This window comes from Pristis pectinata, chromosome 27 (assembly GCF_009764475.1).
Source record: "Pristis pectinata isolate sPriPec2 chromosome 27, sPriPec2.1.pri, whole genome shotgun sequence".
NCBI classification, from domain to species: domain Eukaryota; kingdom Metazoa; phylum Chordata; class Chondrichthyes; order Rhinopristiformes; family Pristidae; genus Pristis; species Pristis pectinata.
In genome coordinates this window covers 4,604,021-4,623,078 of record NC_067431.1, presented here as the reverse complement: position 1 = coordinate 4,623,078, position 19,058 = coordinate 4,604,021, and the positions used below count along the sequence as shown (strand labels likewise).

Genomic DNA, 19,058 nt, shown 5'->3' with positions numbered 1-19,058 from the left:
ACCATAGAAACGAATGACAGAGCGGAGATAGTGAGGAAGAACAGCATGATTGAGAGTGTTGAAGAAGGTGAACATTCAGATTTACAGGAATTTCTCTGTGATTTTGCTAAGGATGAAATATCCTTGCCAAGGATGATATAGGCTAGACAAATGCTATAAAAGATTTTTTTCAGGGATGGAGAGTGAATAATTGGGTAGAAAGCCAGTATCCAAGCATTTGCAGAGAAAGGCCGGACTAGGACAGATTGTTAGAGGCCCTTAACTGGAATAACACCTTTGAGTATCCAATCCTACGTGGTCCTGAATATGGAGGGGACATTAAATGTGCAGGAGGAGTAGAGGGCAGATGGTCTGGGCGAGACTGGCCAGGTGAGACTGAAGACAGTGGATGCAGAAGCTAATGGTTTCCTTGTGTAGCCCACCTTGTTCTTTCAGGCGAATGATTTCTGTGTCAGAGCCAAAGCTGTTCCAGGCCGTGCAGTTGTAAATTGTCTGGAAGTCGGCACGAACAATGTTACTGATGGTCAGTGTCGAGATCACTCCTTCCTCCATGCTTACTGTTTCCACTGTGTAACGTCCTGAGGTCCCTGATTCCAGAACGTTCTCCTTCCATGACCAGGCCTGGGTGTATCCAATAGAGCAAAAGGACAGATTAAATTATCAACTGCTTTCCAAGAACATCAAGCATGCCATCATTTACCAAGTTCCACGGGTGTGAGGGACCCATAACTATTTTGTCGGTTGTGATTATAATGGATGTCCTGATAACGTGAAACGCAGTAGATGAATGCAAGCTTTTTCTGAGTGCACATATCCAACTCTGGGTTTCGAAATTGGCTTGAGATACTTCCTGGGAAAGAATGGGAGGACGTAATGGGAGCTTAGATCCCATCATCCAGGGAGAGATTCTTTCTGTGGTAATGAGCCAAACTGGTCAGATACTTACCCAGCCTAAGAAACACATTGTGAATGGCCACCTCTTCCCCATTGGTAAACTGACCAGCTGCTGTCAGAGTCCCCGGCAGATTCCTCAAAGAACAATTGGCTCCTGTGTCTCCAGGGTTCAAGGGGAAAGGCATGAATCATTCCCACCCATTCCAGGTCCATTGTTATTCACAGATCCTTGGTGGTCCAGCTACTATGCAGACCTCATCCATCTCCCACCAACCTACCCCATTTCTGGTCCTAGCTATGGCCATGGAACTGACAGACATTCCATGAAAGCATCATCATGGATTTCCATTGCTCCAACATTGGAGGTTGTGCCTCCAGCTCCAGAAAACCTCGTGACTCTGTACATCTCCATAAAAACATATCTCCTCCTACCATGTTACTTGAATAGCTCCGTGTGATTTGATAACTTTCCTGTGAAGCTTCTTTGAATGCTTTGGGATGTGAAAGGGGCTATATAAATGCAAGGTTGTATTGCAATGAGAGGTTGTGAGGTGAAGACTCTCTTTCACAATGTAAGCTGACCACAAAGAATGCTGTGAGGAATTATGGGTCTGGGTCATCCACCGACTGGGGGAGATATACCCACCCAAAGGAGAGAGAGAGGGTACTTGGATGGGCAAGAGGTGAAATAATAATTAGAAGGTTGCTTTTATCTGGACGATCCACAGATGGTCATCCGCAGCCCATGCAGGCTGTGAATTCAATGGAGCAGGATATAGGGCACTCTTGTAAGAGACCCTGAGACTGAGCGGTTCTGCCTATTCTCCAGGCACAGTGCAAGTCCCTGCACACAAGCTGGTTCTGCAGGAATACACGTAGAAACCAACCAAGAAGGTAGGTGCAGCATCCAAGAGCAAAGAAACATGGAAGAGCTTAATGACATGACCGAGGATCACGAGAGCATGAACAATGAGCATCGACCTTCGAGTGAACTGGAGCATCCAGAAAGACGCCAAAGCACTGAGCTCAGTGTGTGATGCCAGAGCAGTGAATTACACCAGAGCACCATCCAGAGTAATCCAGAGCACCAAGAGATGCCAGAACACCAAGAGATGTTGAAGCATTAAGTCCAGAGAGAACCAGAACACTGGGTCAAATGTGAGCAAGGTTAAACAGCCCACGATTTTGAGGAATTTTTCACCACTCATTTCCAGATCCTAAATGAACTAAGGGGCAGAAAATAAATCCTAGTACTGAACATCAGATCATTAGAGAGAATCCTCCTGTAATCACTGGATGAAAATATTGCAGTATACCTCATAATTCCGATTTACACAGGATTTCCCTCTGCTGTAGTTTCCCGAGTTGACTGAATTGAACTGTTAATAGTCACACACAGCAATGACGCCAGGCAGTTGGGAGCAGGGATCCTTCCCACTCTCACCCCTAAACTAATCGTCTGTAGCCAGTGCAGTAAAATTGAAAATTGCAGCTATTTGAGAGACTACATCATTCACTTTTATTTCAGAAATGATTCATTTTTATTTCTGCTGATCCATTGAGGCTTCTCATTGCAATAAAAAAAAACGTTAGCTGGGGAACAAGTTATAAACTGAGCATCTGTACAGCTGTCAAATGCTGGTGGGTGTTCTACAAGTCTAATTACACATTGTACGGGCTGCACCAGATGTTCTTCTCTGGAGGTTCTGCACTGTGCTGTACGTGCAGATATTACATTTCTTTTTATTTCTTTAGATTTTATTTTTTTTTTGCAAAGTTAACTTAATTTTCTCTGCACAGATGCAGTGCTGCTGGAGGCCTGTTGTATTTTGGGGGTGATGAGCTTCTGACTGGCCCCGGGATCGGAGGTGCTCAACAACAACAACAACTTTCTTCTATAAAGCATCCCTGATGTGGTGAAACCGCCCAAGCTGCCTCGTGGGGGCTTTTTCAAAGAAAATTTGAGTCTGAGCCATGAGGAGGCAGCCAGGTAAATGACAAGAAGCTTGGTCAGTCGTGGCACAGAGGCACAGCTAGTGGAAGTGGTCTCTCACAGCTCCGGTGACCCAGGCTCAATCCTGACCTCTGGAGGTGTCTGTGTGGAGTTTCCTCCCAGTGCTCCAGTTTCCACCCATGTCCCAAAGATTGGCAGTTTATTTGGTCACTGTAAGTTGCTGTAAATAAACCTGGGGTCGATTGGTAGAATCAAGAGCAGTTGATGGGCTTGTGAGAGAGAGACTGGGTGGGACAGACATTAGTAAGGAATAGGATTGACTTGGATCACCCTGAGAGCTGCCATAGACTCAATGGGCCAAATGGCCTCCAATGTCACAAAGAATAGGAGAAATTTGTAAAGAAGAGCGAGAGGGATTTCAAAGGAAATTCCAGACATCATGTTCTGGCAGCTGATGGCACGCTGGAGAAAGTTGTGGTATTGGCTGCCGAGAATCCCGTAATATAACAGTGACCACATGTCAACACTAAATTTATCGGCTGTGACGTGTCTGGGAACGTTCTGAGATACAATGCAAGTCCTTTATTCCCCTGGTCAGTAGAGCTCAGCTCCTCACTTGACAGACCTACTGAGGAATTGAGAGGTTTCCTCATATGTCACTTTACTGTTTTTTTGTACTCATCGTTGGGATCCGCCTGACATTGGCAAGTCCAGCATTTATTGCCCATCCCTAGCTGCCCTTGGGAAGGTGACAGTGAGCTGATTCTTGATCAGCTTCAGTCCTTCTGGTGAAGGTGTTTCCCACAGTGCTGTAGGGGAGGGAGCTCTGGAACTTAGACCCACTGATGACGAAGGATGGGAAATAGTTGGGATGGTGCGCAAGCTGTGGGTGGTGGCGTTCTCATGCACCCACTGCCCTGATATAATCTGCAATATGGAGGGAGTGTCGACCGGCCATTTCTTTCACTGTCTGAGTTGCTGAGTCACTCACTATTCGGTCAGGTGGAGGCGTACTGCGGATGAAGCACTTGATTTGGCCCTTCTTCCCCTGTAGAGCGTGTTGCATCTGCGTGCTGGAGATGATGGGGGGTCCTGAAATCCAAAGCATAAACAAATCACACATTCAACCCGTCGAAGAACTTTATTAAATTAGCCCACTCATCCGTCCTAGCCCGACTTGTAATACACCCTTTCCAAATGAGCAAGCAACATCAGGGCAAGCTCCACACATAATTATGTTGAATATAATTGCTGTTTATTAGTGGTCTAATTGAAATAAATTTGCATTTTAATGAATATTTTAAAGGGTAATTGCACACACAATGTGCAATGGACAAACTGGCAGCTACTCTTTCAGCAGAGAAGATGGGCGGGAAGGAGCGCGGGCGTTTCAGTTGAAGGGGATGAAATGCTGACAAGATTACAGCTCAGTACAAAGTCCCCGGCTGGCATTAACAAGCCCCACTCAGTCTTCATGGTGATTTGCTATTTTGTTCCATGAAAACCTAATTGCCTTTCCAGACTTCATTTAAAATCAATTTGAATTGTGAAACTTTGCTTTTATACTCCTTCAAGGAGAACATTTGCGCTTGATCACAAATTGCCCAGCTCTTACAGAAATGGTTCGACATCGCATCACTGCTCCTGCAGATTAACGCTGGACCAGAACCACTTTTGGGTAGCGTGTCACTGAGGGACGACAGGTGGAAGTAACAATATACATCACATCACTGAGCCACAGACTGTCGTCCAGTTTTAACACGTCTTTGTGCTCAGTTGATCTAAGGTCCTGACCCAAACTATTTCAGTTCATGCAAGTATGGGTATGTTCCCATGCATCATTAGATTTGTACTGGTGTCTGTATTATTGTCCCCAGCTGCCAATTATGTGATTGATGTCTCCACTTATATTTGTTCCCTTGTCTGTGTAAATGTACCTGCATAACTAAATCCATCGACTGCATGTGTGTGTGTGTGTGTGTGTGTGTGTGTGCGCGCGCGCACGTGCGTGTGTGTGTGTGCATGTGTGTGTGTGCATTTACTTGTGGGTGTGCATATGCATGTGTGTACATTTGCATATGTGTGTGTGTTCATGTGTGTTTTGTGTAAGCAAGAGCATGTGGCTGCATGTATTTATGTATGATTGCACATGTATTTGTGTTTATGTATGTGTATGTGCGTTTGTGTCTATTTGTGCATGTGTGTGCATGCATGCATGTGTTTCTGCGTGTGTGTGTGTGTGTGTGTATTTGTAAGTACAGTGAGACTCAGTACATTCCAGCAGAACAAGCTGTGAGCAGTGGAGTGTGTGTGTGGTGCATGTGTGAGAATGTGCGTGTGTGTGTGTGTGTGTGTGCGTGCTTGTGTGTGTGTGAAGCACAGTGAGACTCAGTACACTACAGCAGAACAAGCTGTGAACAGTGGAGTGTTTTACCGTTGACCGTCAGGCTGACCTCCCTCTCCCCGGCACCAACTCGCGGTACAACAGCCCTGCAGACGTACTTCCCAGCATCCTCCTGGGTGACGGCCTTCAGAGTCATGGTGTTATCGTTGCTGAGAACCTGGAGAAAGAAGGGGTGAGAGGTCAGTGATCATTAGAGGGGCATCACAGATTATTTACCTCGTTTCAGGCCTGTGGCTGCTCTCCACTCCCCCCCGGCTCATCGCTTCATCGATGGCTGAGGGCCAGAGCAGTGGGTGAAATTGGAACATCAGAACAGGAGGGGTAAGAACAGCCACTCGGCCCATCGAATGTGGGCCATCACTCAGTAAGGTCATGGCCACAGCTCCTGTTCCCACAACCTGTGGTCCAACAATCCATCTGTCTCGGCCTTCTATTCTATCAGACGGACAGTGCCAGCTGGATAAGACAGGCTTATCTCTGTGGAAAATGTGGCAGAGAGTGACATTGCTGCCCGCAGACACCAGCCCCACTCCCTCTCTCAAAGGCCAATATTTCAGCTTTCCTTCTTCTTCAGAATTCCTCAACTCCCATGAACCAATCTCCCAAAGGCCCACCTGCCCTTACCACCTTTTCTAAGCAAAAGCCACGTCCCGGCACTGGAGGCTGCTGCAGTGTGGGGAGCTCCACACAGCTGAGGGAGCCAGTGGGGTGTCCCAGGGCAACCATGACTCAGTGCAACTGGTCTGCCGAGTGGAGGGAGGCCCAGGGTGCTTCACGTGCACTCTGTGTGATCCTTCCAGCTCCAGTTGGCATACAGAGAGCAGAGCTGCAGCCTCACCAGGCCATGTGGGACCGGTCCACAGATCTTGCCCTCTCCTCCATGTGGGACCAGTCCACAGCTCCTGCCCTCATCTCCGTGTGGGACCGTTCCACAGCTCTGTGTGGGACCAGTCCACAGTTCTGTGTGGGACCGTTCCACAGTTCTGTGTGGGACCATTCCACAGCCCCATGTGGGACCATTCCACAGCCCCATGTGGGACAGTTCCACAGCTCAGTGTGGGACCAGTCCACAGCTCCTGCCCTCATCTCCGTGTGGGACCGTTCCACAGCTCTGTGTGGGACCAGTCCACAGTTCTGTGTGGGACCGTTCCACAGCCCCATGTGGGACAGTTCCACAGCTCAGTGTGGGACCAGTGGGTGGGGTATCCGTGTGGCTGTGAATCATGGGTCTGGACCAGAAGGAGAGGTGACTGAGTGCTCAGAGCAGCAAAACTACATTCACAGGATGGGGGGTGAGGGAGGGCGAGAGGGGGGTGAGGGAGTGCTGGTGTGTGAGGGAAGATGAGGGAGGGTGGGTCAGGGTGATGGAGGGTGAGGGAGAGGGGGCACACTGAAGGGAGGATGAGGGAGGGAGGGTGAGGGAGGGTTGGGGAAGCTGAAGGGTGAGCAAGGGCGAGGGAGTGTGGGGAGGGTGATGGTGAGGGAGGGTGGGGCACACTGAAGGGAGGGTGGGGGAGAGTGTGGGAGTGTGGGCAAGGATGAGTGAGGGTGAGGGAGTGTAAGGGAGTGTGGAGGACGACAGTCCCCAGGGTGCTGCAATCATCTGGGAGCCTTTCAGCGACCTGTGCCTGTGGCTGGGAGCTCTGCACTGCTGCCGACTCTCGCTGTGAATCTGCAGCAGAGGAGGGATGAGCTCCAAGCCCCGGGGGCACCAGCCTCCCCTCTGTGTCAGCAGCTGCCCCCTGAGCCACCCCAGGAGGTGCGAGCTGGTCGTCCTGCAGAGTGCTGGGGGAGTGCTGCACTGTCACCTTTCCCGCACTTTAATCCCAGGCCCTGTCTTCTTCAGGGCGACTGCGTCACCGATTGCTTCTGGGTGACATTTTCTCCTCAGCCAACACAAGCAGGTGGAGACTATCCGGCTGTTCATTTTGTCGCTGTTTGTGGGATCTTGCTGTGCACTGCCTGCCTGCTGTGTTTTGCATGTTATAACCATGACTACACTGCATCACTTGTGTGAGGCTGGGATGTCCTGATCATGTGCATGGAGGTTTATGAAGACAACTTTATTATTCAAACTCTGTAACAGGACATTACGTTACATAATTATCCCGTTACCATCAGTACACATGGGGAGCTGTGAGCTTCACTTCAGTTGCAAGGGACAAGTCAGCTAATTGAGCAAAGCTGTTGCAAGGTCTCAATGTTGTATCGTCACCGGGCTTTCCCCAGGGTTTGTAAAGGAAACAAATGAAAGGTGTGTAGTTATACAGTGCCTCTCCTGATTATAAGATGTCACAAAGGGCTTCAATTCTTTGACAGTGTGGTCACTGTTGCAATATGGAAAGCTAACCAGCTAGTCTGTGCACGTTGACCTCTCGCCAGCAGCTCTCTGCTGATGTCCTGATAATTCTCCTTACCTGTTGTGATTTAGTGCCCCAGGAGTATTATTCCATTCTCCAAAATATTATGTCTACCTTGGTCTCAACTGAAGGATGGCACTTCACTGATGGAGCCCACTTCCCAATGGTTAAGGACAGACGCAGCATCCCTCAGGGGGAGACGCAGATTGGTTCACACTCAGTCCCACAGAGTGTGCTCAAATCTCTGTCGTGGGTCTTCTGACTCAGAGGGGAGAATGTTATCACCCTATCAGAGAAATTCCCTTTGTCCCTCCAACACTGTCTCTGCTACCTCGACTAACTTGTTTAACTCTTTCTCATTTCTGATGAAGTTGCCCCAGACCTGAAATGTTCACTGGTTTCTTTCTCCACAGACGCTGCCTGACCTGCTGAGTGTTACCAGCATTTTCAGTTTTTATTTCAGATTTCCAGTGTCTTTCTTGGATTTTCGATGCTCAGATCACTCAGACTATTCAACTGCAGTTCCATCACAGATGCACCCCAATCACAAACTCACCCAATTCTTACACACCTTGGTGCCATTCCATTAATCAGTGAACCCCCAACTCATTGTGACCCCACGTAATGTAGGAGCTCTCCTGAACACAGAGACTGCTCCCACCTTCCATCAATGAGTCAGTACAGCTGCTCCCTTCAAACATCCCAACAAAGTGTGAAATAAATGGAATGCCTAATTTAGGGTCTGCAGGGTCTTCAATATCACTGTTTGTTAGGGCAAGTAATGAGGACAGAACTTCTTACCAAACATCCTTCACTCAAGGTGAACCACACTCAAATAATGGCAGTGGCTGATATAACAATGTATCAGAAGTCATATCACATGATGGACACAATTCCTAAAAGTGGACCTACACACAATGCACTGCAAGACAATGAGCAGTGTGTGAAGGATTATACTGGGGCGAAGCAAAACCAGAAGATGTTGGAAACACTCAGTAGGTCAGGCAACTTTTGTGGAAAGAGAAACAGCTGAGGTTTCAGGTAAAACCCTTCACCACAACTGAGAAAGAGAATGCAAGTTAGTCTGTATAGGTCTATAATAAGGCAAAATGATGTATCCAGTTATTAAGCACAGACAGCTAAGCTCCTTTGTGTGCGTAATGTGTTGCTAATGTTGTGAGCACTGGGTATGGTGTATCGTCTGGCTGACCAGGAAGTGCCCAGCAGGCCAGAGTGTACAAATAAAGGAAAATAAAAGGACGAGAGCAATGGCAAGGACAAGTGGCCAGTCCTGATACCAACAGATCTCCATAGCTGCTGCCTGACCTGCTGAGTGTTTCCAACATTTTCTGGTTTTATCTCAGATTTCCAGCATCTGCAGTTTTCGTTTGATGTTCTGATACGGGCACTGCAGCCATTTGCTCGAAAAGCTCCAGAAAAAGCACACATTGCACACACAGACATCAGACTGACTTGGGCATATATCACAGCCCAGTAATTGTCACTGTATCAACATCCGGGCAATACTGTGGGAGTGATTTTAACACATCACATACAGCAGTATAAGCTGGCAGCTCACTAATACCCTCTCAAGGGCAATTTGGGAAAACTGATATACCAGTTATGCTGCATCCCTGGAATTAATACCATTGTAAAAGCATTAAAATGAAAGTATAGCAGAGGGATGTATTTCGAGGGTTGCAGAACTTGTGGCCTGCTTGGTCTCTCCACATTACATGTACAGTCTTCACCCAGAGGGGTGGAGGGGTCGGTGAGGAGGGGAGAGCTGCCTGCCCCTGAATGAAGCCAGACCCCCCATACTCACCACCCCAGAGCCTCGCTTCATCCACACGATGGTGAGAGATGGGTTTCCGGTCCAGGCACAGTTGAAGACGGCACTCGAGCCCAGGTCCACGGCCAGGGACTGGGGTTCAGAGGTCAGCCGGGGTCCGACTGCACAAGGAAAGAGATGCAAGGTGTGAGAGGAGGCAAAGAATGGGCCCATTATGGCAGCCCAGCCACAATTGCATATGAGACCTTCAGTAGATCCAGGCAGTTCACAGAAGTGATTATCAGGGAGGATTCAGCACTGAGGAGATGTTACCCAGTACCTGGGAAACTTGGGAGGAGCACAGAGTTTTACTCCTGGCTCCCAGTTACACTGTGGAAGTCTGACAGAGACTGGTTAAATACAGAGCTGCCTCCTCACCCTGACAGACATGGATCCAGTGCCGCAGAAATGGCGGCTGTCACACCCGTGGTGAGATATGCCATTGTTTAGAACCAACACTTTCCCTACAGCCTAAACCTTTCTGGCCAGAGCTAGGGGCTGGCTGAGTAATGAGGCCACAATGAACTTGGTTAGAGTGGAAGGCAGGGAATGTGACGAGGTGCCAACAGACTGCCCAGGGACGCAGCAAGGTCCACTGACTCAAGGTGGCTGCATCTGAGAAGCAGTGTGAGGGGTGAGGTACTTTTCTAAAGGCCTAAGGTACAGAGAGAGACCAAAGGGCTTCAAAGGAAATTGGATACATCAGAGAATACAACAACATTCCAGCACCAGGACAGAGCATGGGACCAGATGGTCAGTTCTTTCAAAAACTCAATAGAGGCGGAATGGGACGTGGAATGGGACTGTGATTGATGGTGGAGAGGCTAGGAAATGACTGGAAGTTGGGAGTTTGGGAGTTGGGAGATCTGGGTTAACAGGACTGGGATACCAGAAGTGATAAAGAGTTGGCAGATTGATTGTGACTGTGGTTTGAAGATTGGTGATTGGAAACTGTGGGACTGGAAATAACTGGGGTTTGTGGCATGGAGACGGACTGCGGTTTGGGAGACTGGACGTGACTGGGACTTAGGAAGCTGCAAGTGATTGGAACTTGGAGACTGGAAATGAATGGGATTGGGAGATTGGGAATGGTTGGAAGTCGGGAGGCAGTGTTTGGCTGAAGTTTGAGAGACTGTGATGGAATTTGGAGATTGAGAGTGAATCAGAGTCAGGAGTTTGGGAGTGTCTGAGAGTTGGGAGAGGGAAGGGATAGGAGCAGGAAGACCGAGACTGTTGTTATTGATGACATAGGTAGGAGAAGGGATGAGGTCCTGCAACATGAGTTCAGGGAGGTAGGTAATCATTTGATGAGCAGGACCTCAAAGGTTGTAATCTCCAGATTGCTTCTGGTCCCATGAGAGGGTGAGTATTGGAATTGAAGGATAGGTCAGATGAAGGGATGGTGCAGGAGGATGGGCTTTAGGTTCCTGGATCACTGGGACCATTTGTGGGGAAGGTGGGACCTATGCAAGAGGGACAGGTTGCACCTAAAGTGGAACTTATGGGGAGATTCACCAGTACCTTTCAGGAAGGTATAAATTGAGTTGGAAGGGAGAGGAGGCTCAGAGTAAATGTTCAGTTGGGAGGATGCAATCACCTGGAGGAGGAAACGTTTGTAAATCCAGCAGGCCGAGTAGGCAGGTAAATGCACATGAGAGGAATGCAAAGCTAAGCTGCATCTATTCTAATGCAAGGAATCTAATGAGTAAGGCCGAGAACTCAAAGCTTTAATTAGCACTTGGGACTTGTTGCTATCACGAAGACATGGTTGAAAGGCGGGCAGAACTGACAACTCGGTATCCTGGAGTACAGAATTTTCAGGCCAGACAGAGGGGGATGTAAAAGAGTTGGTGGCATTGCACTGTTAGTTAAGGAATGTATTACTTCTGTTTTGAGGGAAGATATCCTAGAAGGGTCCTCAAATGAGGCCATAAAGGCAGAGATTAGGAACAAAAAGAGTGCTGTCACTTGTATAAACTGGTGTTGTATTACAGACCTTACATTCAACAACAGATAGAGGAACAGATATGCAGGCAAATAGCAGAGATGTAATAAAAATAGGGATGTAATATGAGGGGAATATTAACTGGGATTGCCTGAGGTTCAGAGCGGGTGGAATTTTTGAGGTGTCTCAGGAGAGCTTTTTGATGCAGTATGTAGGTGAACCAATGAGGGAAAGAACATTGCTGGACCTTGTCTTGGGGAATGTAGCTGGTCAAATGGAGGGAACGTCGATAGGGGAGCATTTTGGTGATTGTCACGGAGTCATAGATATAATTGAAAAATAGCCCTTTGGCCCACCATGCCGACCAGGATGCCCATCTAAGCTAGTTCCAATTTTCCCACATTTGACCCATATTCCTCTAATCCCTCCTGATCCATGTAACTGTCCAAGTGTCTTTTAAATGTTGTTATTGTACCTGCCTTAACCAGATAGTGACCATAATTCTGTACATTTCAAAGTAGTTATGGAAAAAGATTGGGAGTGACCAGGAATAAAGAATTTTAAATTGGGGGAAGACCAGTTTCATTAAATTTAAGACAGGACATGGCAAAAGTAGAGTAGGAGCATCTACTTGCTGGTAAGTCTAAGTCTGCACAGTGGGAGGCATACAAAGGAGAATTAGTGAGAATTCGGGGCCAACATGTTCTTCTAAGAGTGAAAGCCAAGGGTAACAAGTACATGGAACTCTGGATGTTGAGGGATATTGAGGGCTGGATAAAGAGAAAAAAGGATGCATATGGCAGGTGTAGGGAACTAAAGATGGGGGTGAGGGGGAGGCCTATCAAGAGTATAAAATGTGTTGGGAGACACTTAAAAAGGAAATTAGAAAATCAAAGAGGGCTCACAAGAAAGCACAGGAAGACAGGATTAAGGTAAATCCAAAGGTATTCCATGAGTGTATTAAGAGCAAAAGAATAACCAGAGAAAGAGTGGCATCCATTATGGACAAAGGGGCAATCTGTGTGCGGACCAAGAGACATCACAAGGGAACTGGACTTTGTAGTTGGAGGATTCAGCGAAGGGGACGGTGAAATTCTAGTGCAAGTCCTGATAAATAAAGAGTAGGTAGTCGACGCCTTAAGCAGGCTTAAGGGTGATAAATCCCCAGCCAGATGACATTTATGCAAGGTTGCTATGGAAGGCAAGAGAAGAGATTGCTGGGGCTCAGGGTGAGATTTTTATATCTTCGCTTGCCGCATGTAAGGAGCCAGATGACTGAAGGACAAAAAAATGTGGCCGCCCCTTTTTCAAGATAGGTCACAGGGAAAAGTAAACACGGAGCTATGAGCCTAACGTCAGCAGTAGAGAAGTTATTGGAAAAACATTCTGAGGGACAGATTATTATCACTTGGAAAACAAGGACTGATCAGAGGCAGGCAGATCCTGTCAAACCAATCTGAATGAATTCTTTTGAGGAGGTAACCATAGAACCATAGAACCATACAGCACAAAACAGGCCCTTCGGCCCACCATGTTGTGCTGTCTATCAAATCACCCTCACACTGCCTAACCCCTTCCTCCCGTATATCCCCCCATCCCACACTCCTCCATATGCCTATCCAACAAGCTCTTGAACCTGTCCAATGTATCTGCCTCCACCACCACCCCAGGCAGTGCATTCCATGCACCAACCACTCTCTGGTTGAAAAACCTCCCCCTGACATCTCCCCTGAACTTCCCACCCATAACCTTAAAGCCATGACCTCTCGTCTTGAGCATTGGCGCCCTGGGAAGGAGGCGCTGACTATCTATTCCTCTCAATATTTTATATACCTCTATCATGTCTCCTCTCATCCTCCTCCTTTCCAGTGAATAAAGCCCTGGCACCTTAAACCTCTCCTCATATTCAATACTCTCTAAACCAGGCAGCATCCCGGTAAATCTCCTCTGCACCCTCTCCAACGCCTCCACATCCTTCCTATAATGAGGCAACCAGAACTGAACACAGTACTCTAGGTGTGGTCTAACTAGAGTTTTGTAAAGCTGAATCATCACCTCGCGGCTCTTAAACTTGATCCCGCGACTTATGAAAACCAACATCCCATTGGCCTTCTTAACTGCTCTTTCCACCTGTGAGGCAACTTTCAATGAACTGTGAATATGAACCCCCAGATCCCTCTGCTCCTCCACACTGCCAAGTACCTTGCCATTTACCTCGTCCTCTGCCCTGGAGTTTGTCCTTCCAAAGTGTACCACCTCACACTTCTCCGGATTGAACTCCATCTGCCACTTGTCAGCCCAGCTCTGCATCCTATCAATATCCCTCTGTAAGCTCCGACAGCCCTCCACACTATCCACAACACCACCGATCTTAGTGTTGTCCGCAAACTTACTAACCCAGCCCTCTACCCCCTCATCTAAGTCATCTATAAATATCACAAAAAGTAGAGGTCCCAGAACCGATCCCTGCGGGACACCATTAGTCACTGCCCTCCAGTCCGAGGCACTTCTTCCACCACAACCCTCTGCTTTCTACATGCAAGCCAATTCCTAATCCACACAGCCAAGCTTCCTTGGATCCCTTGGCCTCTGACCTTCTGAAGAAGCCTACCATGAGGAACCTTATCAAACGCCTTACTAAAATCCATGTAAACCACATCCACCGCACTGCCCTCATCAATCTTCCTGGTCACCTCCTCAAAGAACTCTATCAGGCTTGTGAGGCAAGATCTTCCCTTCACAAAGCCATGCTGGCTGTCCCTAATCAGTCCATGATTCTCAAGGTGTTCATAAATCCTATCCCTTAGAATCCTTTCTAACAGCTTACCCACCACAGACGTAAGACTCACTGGTCTATAATTCCCTGGCCTATCCCTATTACCTTTTTTGAACAAGGGGACAACTTTCGCAACCCTCCAATCCTCCGGCACCATCCCCGTGGACAACGAGGACTCAAAGATCCTTACCAGCGGTTCAACAATCTCCTCCCTAGCCTCTCGAAGTAGCCTGGGGAAAATTCCGTCAGGCCCTGGAGATTTATCTGTCTTAATATTATTTAACAACTTCAACACATCCTCTCTCTTGATATCTACAACCTCGAGAACATTACCCCTACCAGCACTCCCTTCCGCGTCATCAAGACCCCTCTCCCTGGTGAATACTGAAGAGAAGTACTCATTGAGAACTTCTCCCACTTCCGCCGCCTCCAGGCAAATTCTCCCACCTTTGTCCTTAATCGGACCTACCTTTACCCTAGCCATCCTCCTACCCTTCACGTACTTGAAAAAGGCCTTGGAATTTTCCTTTACCCTACTAGCCAACGTCTTTTCATGTACCCTTCTAGCTCTCCTCAGCCCTTTCTTAATTTCCTTCCTCGCTACCCTATATTCCTCACGGGCCCTGTCTGAACCTTGCTGCTTATACCTCATGTACACTACCTTCTTCTCCCTAACAAGTTGTTCCACCTCTCTCGTCACCCACGGTTCCTTCACCCTGCCATTCCTTCTCCGCCTCACCGGGACATATTTATCCCTAACATCCTGCATAAGATCCCTGAACATCGACCACATCTCCATGGTACATTTTCCTTCAAAAAGGACATCCCAGTTTACACTCCCAAGTTCTCTCCTTATAGCCTGGTAGTTAGCCCTTCCCCAATTGAAAAACCTCTTGTCCTCTCTGCACCTGTCCCTGTCCATGACAATTTTAAAGGTTATGGAGCAATGGTCACTGTCCCCCAAATGCTCACCCACCAATAGATCCTTCACCTGTCCCGGTTCATTTCCTAAAACCAGATCTAACATGGCATTCCCTCTAGTCGGCCTGTCAACATACTGCGTCAGGAATCCCTCCTGGACACATTTAACAAATTCCGTCCCACCTAAACCTTTGGCACTAAGCAGGTTCCAGTCTATATTTGGGAAGTTGAAGTCTCCCATTATAACAACCCTGTTATTTTTGCTTCTCTCCAAACACTGCCTGCCAATCTGCTCCTCTATATCTCTACTGCTACCGGGGGGCCTATAGAATAGTAGAGTAACTGCTCCTTTCTTGTTCCTTAATTCCACCCATAGGGACTCTAGAGATGATCCTTCTACAACATCCATCTTTTCAACAGCCGTAACAGTGTCCCTGACCAGTATCGCCACCCCTCCTCCTCTTCTCCCCCCTTCCCTATCCCTCTTAAAACACCGAAAACCAGGAATATTCAATATCCACTCCACTCCTGACGTCAGCCACATCTCAGTAATAGCCACGATATCATAGTCCCCCATACTTATCCAAGCCCTCAGTTCATCCCCCTTATTCCTGACACTTCTTGCATTTAAGTAAACACACTTCAGTCCATCCACCTTACTACTTTTATAGCCTGTACTCTGCTTCTCCTTCCCCAAAGCCTCTCTACCTGTTTGATCTAACTTTTCCCCATCCCCTTCTTCCTCTGACCTACTCCTCCGGTTCCCTTCCCCCTCACAAACTAGTTTAAACCCTCCCGAACCATCCTAGCAAATCTCGCCGCAAGGATGTTGGTCCCCTTCTGGTTCGGGTGTAACCCGTCCTCTCTGTACAGGTCCCACCTTCCCGAGAAGAGATCCCAATGATCCAGAAATCTAAAACCCTCCCTCCTGCACCAACTCCTCAGCCACGCATTTATCTGCCACCTCCTCCTATTCCTGCCTTCACTATCGCGTGGCACTGGCAGCAATCCCGAGATCGCTACCCTTGCGGTCCTGTTCCTCAATTTTCTACCTAGCTCCCTGAACTCACTCTTCAGGACCTCATCCCCCTTCCTACCTATGTCGTTGGTGCCAACATGGACCACAACTTCTGGCTGCTCTCCCTCCCGCTCAAGAATCCTGTGGACCTGATCAGTGACATCCCGGACCCTGGTACCTGGGAGGCAACATACCATCCGGGATTCATGCTCACTGCCACAGAACCTCCTATCTGTTTCCCTGACTATCGAGTCCCCTATCACTACCGCATGTCTCTTTCCCACCCTTCCCTTCTGAGCAGCAGTACCAGTCCCAGTGCCCAGAGACCTGGTAACTGCAGCTAGGCCCCTGCAGGTCATCCCCCTCAACAGCTTCCAAGGCAGAAAACTTGTTACTGAGGGGAACAGCCTCTGGGGTTCCCTGCTCTGTCTGCCTGCCTGACTTTTCCTTCCTCTTCCCTCCCCTGACAGTCACCATTCTATCTACCTCCTGAACCTCAGATGTATCTGCTCTAAGGGGGGTGACTGTCACCTGATGGACAGTGTCTACATAACTCTCTCCCTCCCTTATGCTGCGCAGTGTTTGTAGCTGCGACTCCAGCTCATCAACTCTGAGCCGAAGTTCGTCCAGCCTCAAGCACTTACCGCAGATGTGGCCATCTTGGACCGCAGCAAGGTCCACGAGTTCCCACATCAAACAGCTGCAGCACACCACCATGTCCTCCATCTGACTACCTTACTTTTTTCCCTAGTTAGTCCCACCTACAAATCTATAATAAACAACGGGTAAACCTTGCCTTTACCTACTTACCAGCTACTTACCCTCCTTGCCCCTTCACGCTGAAGCCCCTTGAGCCAAAGCCCAGAACACTCTGCTGCCACTCACTCCACTGCCCCTCTCCAACGCTGCCTGCTCTATAGGCTGTTTCCTTTTTAAGCTGCCCGCGCCGCGCCTGCGCAGTCCAGCCCCCACTCGACTAGTTAGAAAAAACTTATAAAAATCTAACCCTTACACTAAAAACCCTAACAAAAACTAACCCTTACACTTCAAAACCCTAATAAAAGTGATAAACAGAGAAAACACTTAGCTGCTCCGAAGTCCTCCGAACCGAAGCCCGAGTCCTCCGAAGTTTTGTCTCTCTTCTTTTTTAAGCTTTTTTAACAAAATGTATTGTTGTGGACAGGGAAGTAGATATGATTTACATGGACTTCAGTATGGCCTTTCACAAGGTCTCACATGGTTCAAAAGTTTAGAGTCCTTGGGATTCAGGGCAAGTTGGTAAATTGGATCCAAAATTCACTTGACAACAGGGGACAGAGGTTGATAGCAGAGGATTGTTTTTTGTGATTGGATGTCTGTGACTAGTGGTGTTCCACAGGGATTGAAGCTGGGGCCCTTGTTGTTTTTAATATATGTGAATGATTTGGATGTGGATGTTAGGAGGCAGGATCAGTAAGTTGGCAGATGACATGCAGGTTGGTGGAGTTGTTGATAATGTGGAAGTAAGTCTTAGGTTATCAATGCGTTGGTGAAATGGCAGATGGAGATTAATCCTGATAAATACCAGATACTGCATTTTAAGAGAACTAATGAGTTTAGGAAATGAATGGTCAGGTCCTGGGGAGTATTGAGAAACAGAGGGACTTTGGTGTACAAGTCCAAAGATCCTTGAAGGTGGCAGCACAGGTAGATAATGTGGTTAAGAAGGCTTATGGGATACTGACCTTCATTAGTCAGGGCATTGAATTCAAGAGCAAGGACGTTATGGCCCAACTTTATAAAACATTGGTCAGATTTCTGCTGTAGTTCTGGTCAACACACTATCGGAAAATACAGAGGAGATTCACCAGGATGTTGCCTGGGATGGAGCATTTTAGTTATGAGGAGAGACTGGTGAGGTTGGGTCTGTTGTCCCTGGAGCAGAGAAGGTTAACAGGGACATGATTGAGGTATATAAACATGAGAGGCACAGATAGGGCAGACTGTAGGAAACTTTTCCTCATATTAAAGGTAGATAAAACTGGAGGACATGGATTTCGGGTAAAGGGGAAGAGATTTGGGGGGGTTTTGAGATGGGCCTTTTTCACCCAGAGAGTGGTGAGTACCTGGAATATACTGCCTGGGAGAGTGGTGGAAATAGAGTCATTGAGAGAACTTAAGAAGTGTCTAGATGAGCACTTGAATCACTCGGGCACTGATGGCTATGAGTCAAGTGCTGGAGTATGTGATTATTACCAATGTGTGCCCATTGGTTGGGATAGATGTGGTGGGCTGAATGGCCTGCTTTCCATCTGCAGCTCTATGAAAGTGACTGAGGTTTGTGAGATCAGGAGAGACTGCGGTTTGGTTCTGGGGTGACTGGGAAATGGGGGATTGCCATTGAGTGGAATTTGGAGATTGGGAGTGACCTTGAGTTGGTGATTGAGAGTGACTGAGAGTTGGGAGATCAGGAGTGAATTGTAACTGGGAGAATGGAAATGATTGAGAGTTGGGTTATTGAATGTGACTGGAAATTGGGAGTTTGGAAAATGGGGAGAGTAGCTTTGGCGTTACTAGGAGTTGGCTTAAGAGTGAATAGAGAATTGAAGAGTGATTCAGGAGATTGTCAGTGACTGAGAATTGAGAGAGAGGGAGTGTCTGGGAAATTTGGAATAACTGTTTAGAAGATTGGGATGACTGGCAGTTGGGAGATTAGATTATCTTGGAGCTGGGAAATTGGGAATGACTGGAGGTGGGAGATTTAGTGTGATTGGAAGTTGGTAGAATGGGGAAGTCAGGAATTTGGGAACTTCAAAAATAGCTGAGAGTTGGGTGATTGGCAATGTTGGAATTGGGAGATTCCAACTCCCAAATTGGGAGATTCCAATTGTGTGGAAACTGGGAGATTGATGATGACCGAGAGTTGGATGACTTGGAATGATTGAGAGTTGGGAACTTGTAAATTACTAGAGGCCG

At 47.7% G+C, this 19,058-nt stretch overlaps 1 protein-coding gene across 1 annotated transcript in view; it reads right to left on the bottom strand.

Annotated features, from left to right (window-relative positions):
• The window catches only part of kirrel3a (kirre like nephrin family adhesion molecule 3a), a 527,277-nt gene that overhangs the window by 38,891 nt on the left and 469,328 nt on the right, over nt 1-19,058 (bottom strand). The window contains exons 8-11 of the mRNA XM_052039890.1: nt 9,438-9,565; nt 5,283-5,409; nt 3,840-3,940; nt 423-621 (exon numbers count right to left, since the gene is read on the bottom strand). Coding sequence (XP_051895850.1) covers nt 423-621; nt 3,840-3,940; nt 5,283-5,409; nt 9,438-9,565 — 555 coding nt within the window. The remainder of the gene's footprint in view (nt 1-422; nt 622-3,839; nt 3,941-5,282; nt 5,410-9,437; nt 9,566-19,058) is intronic.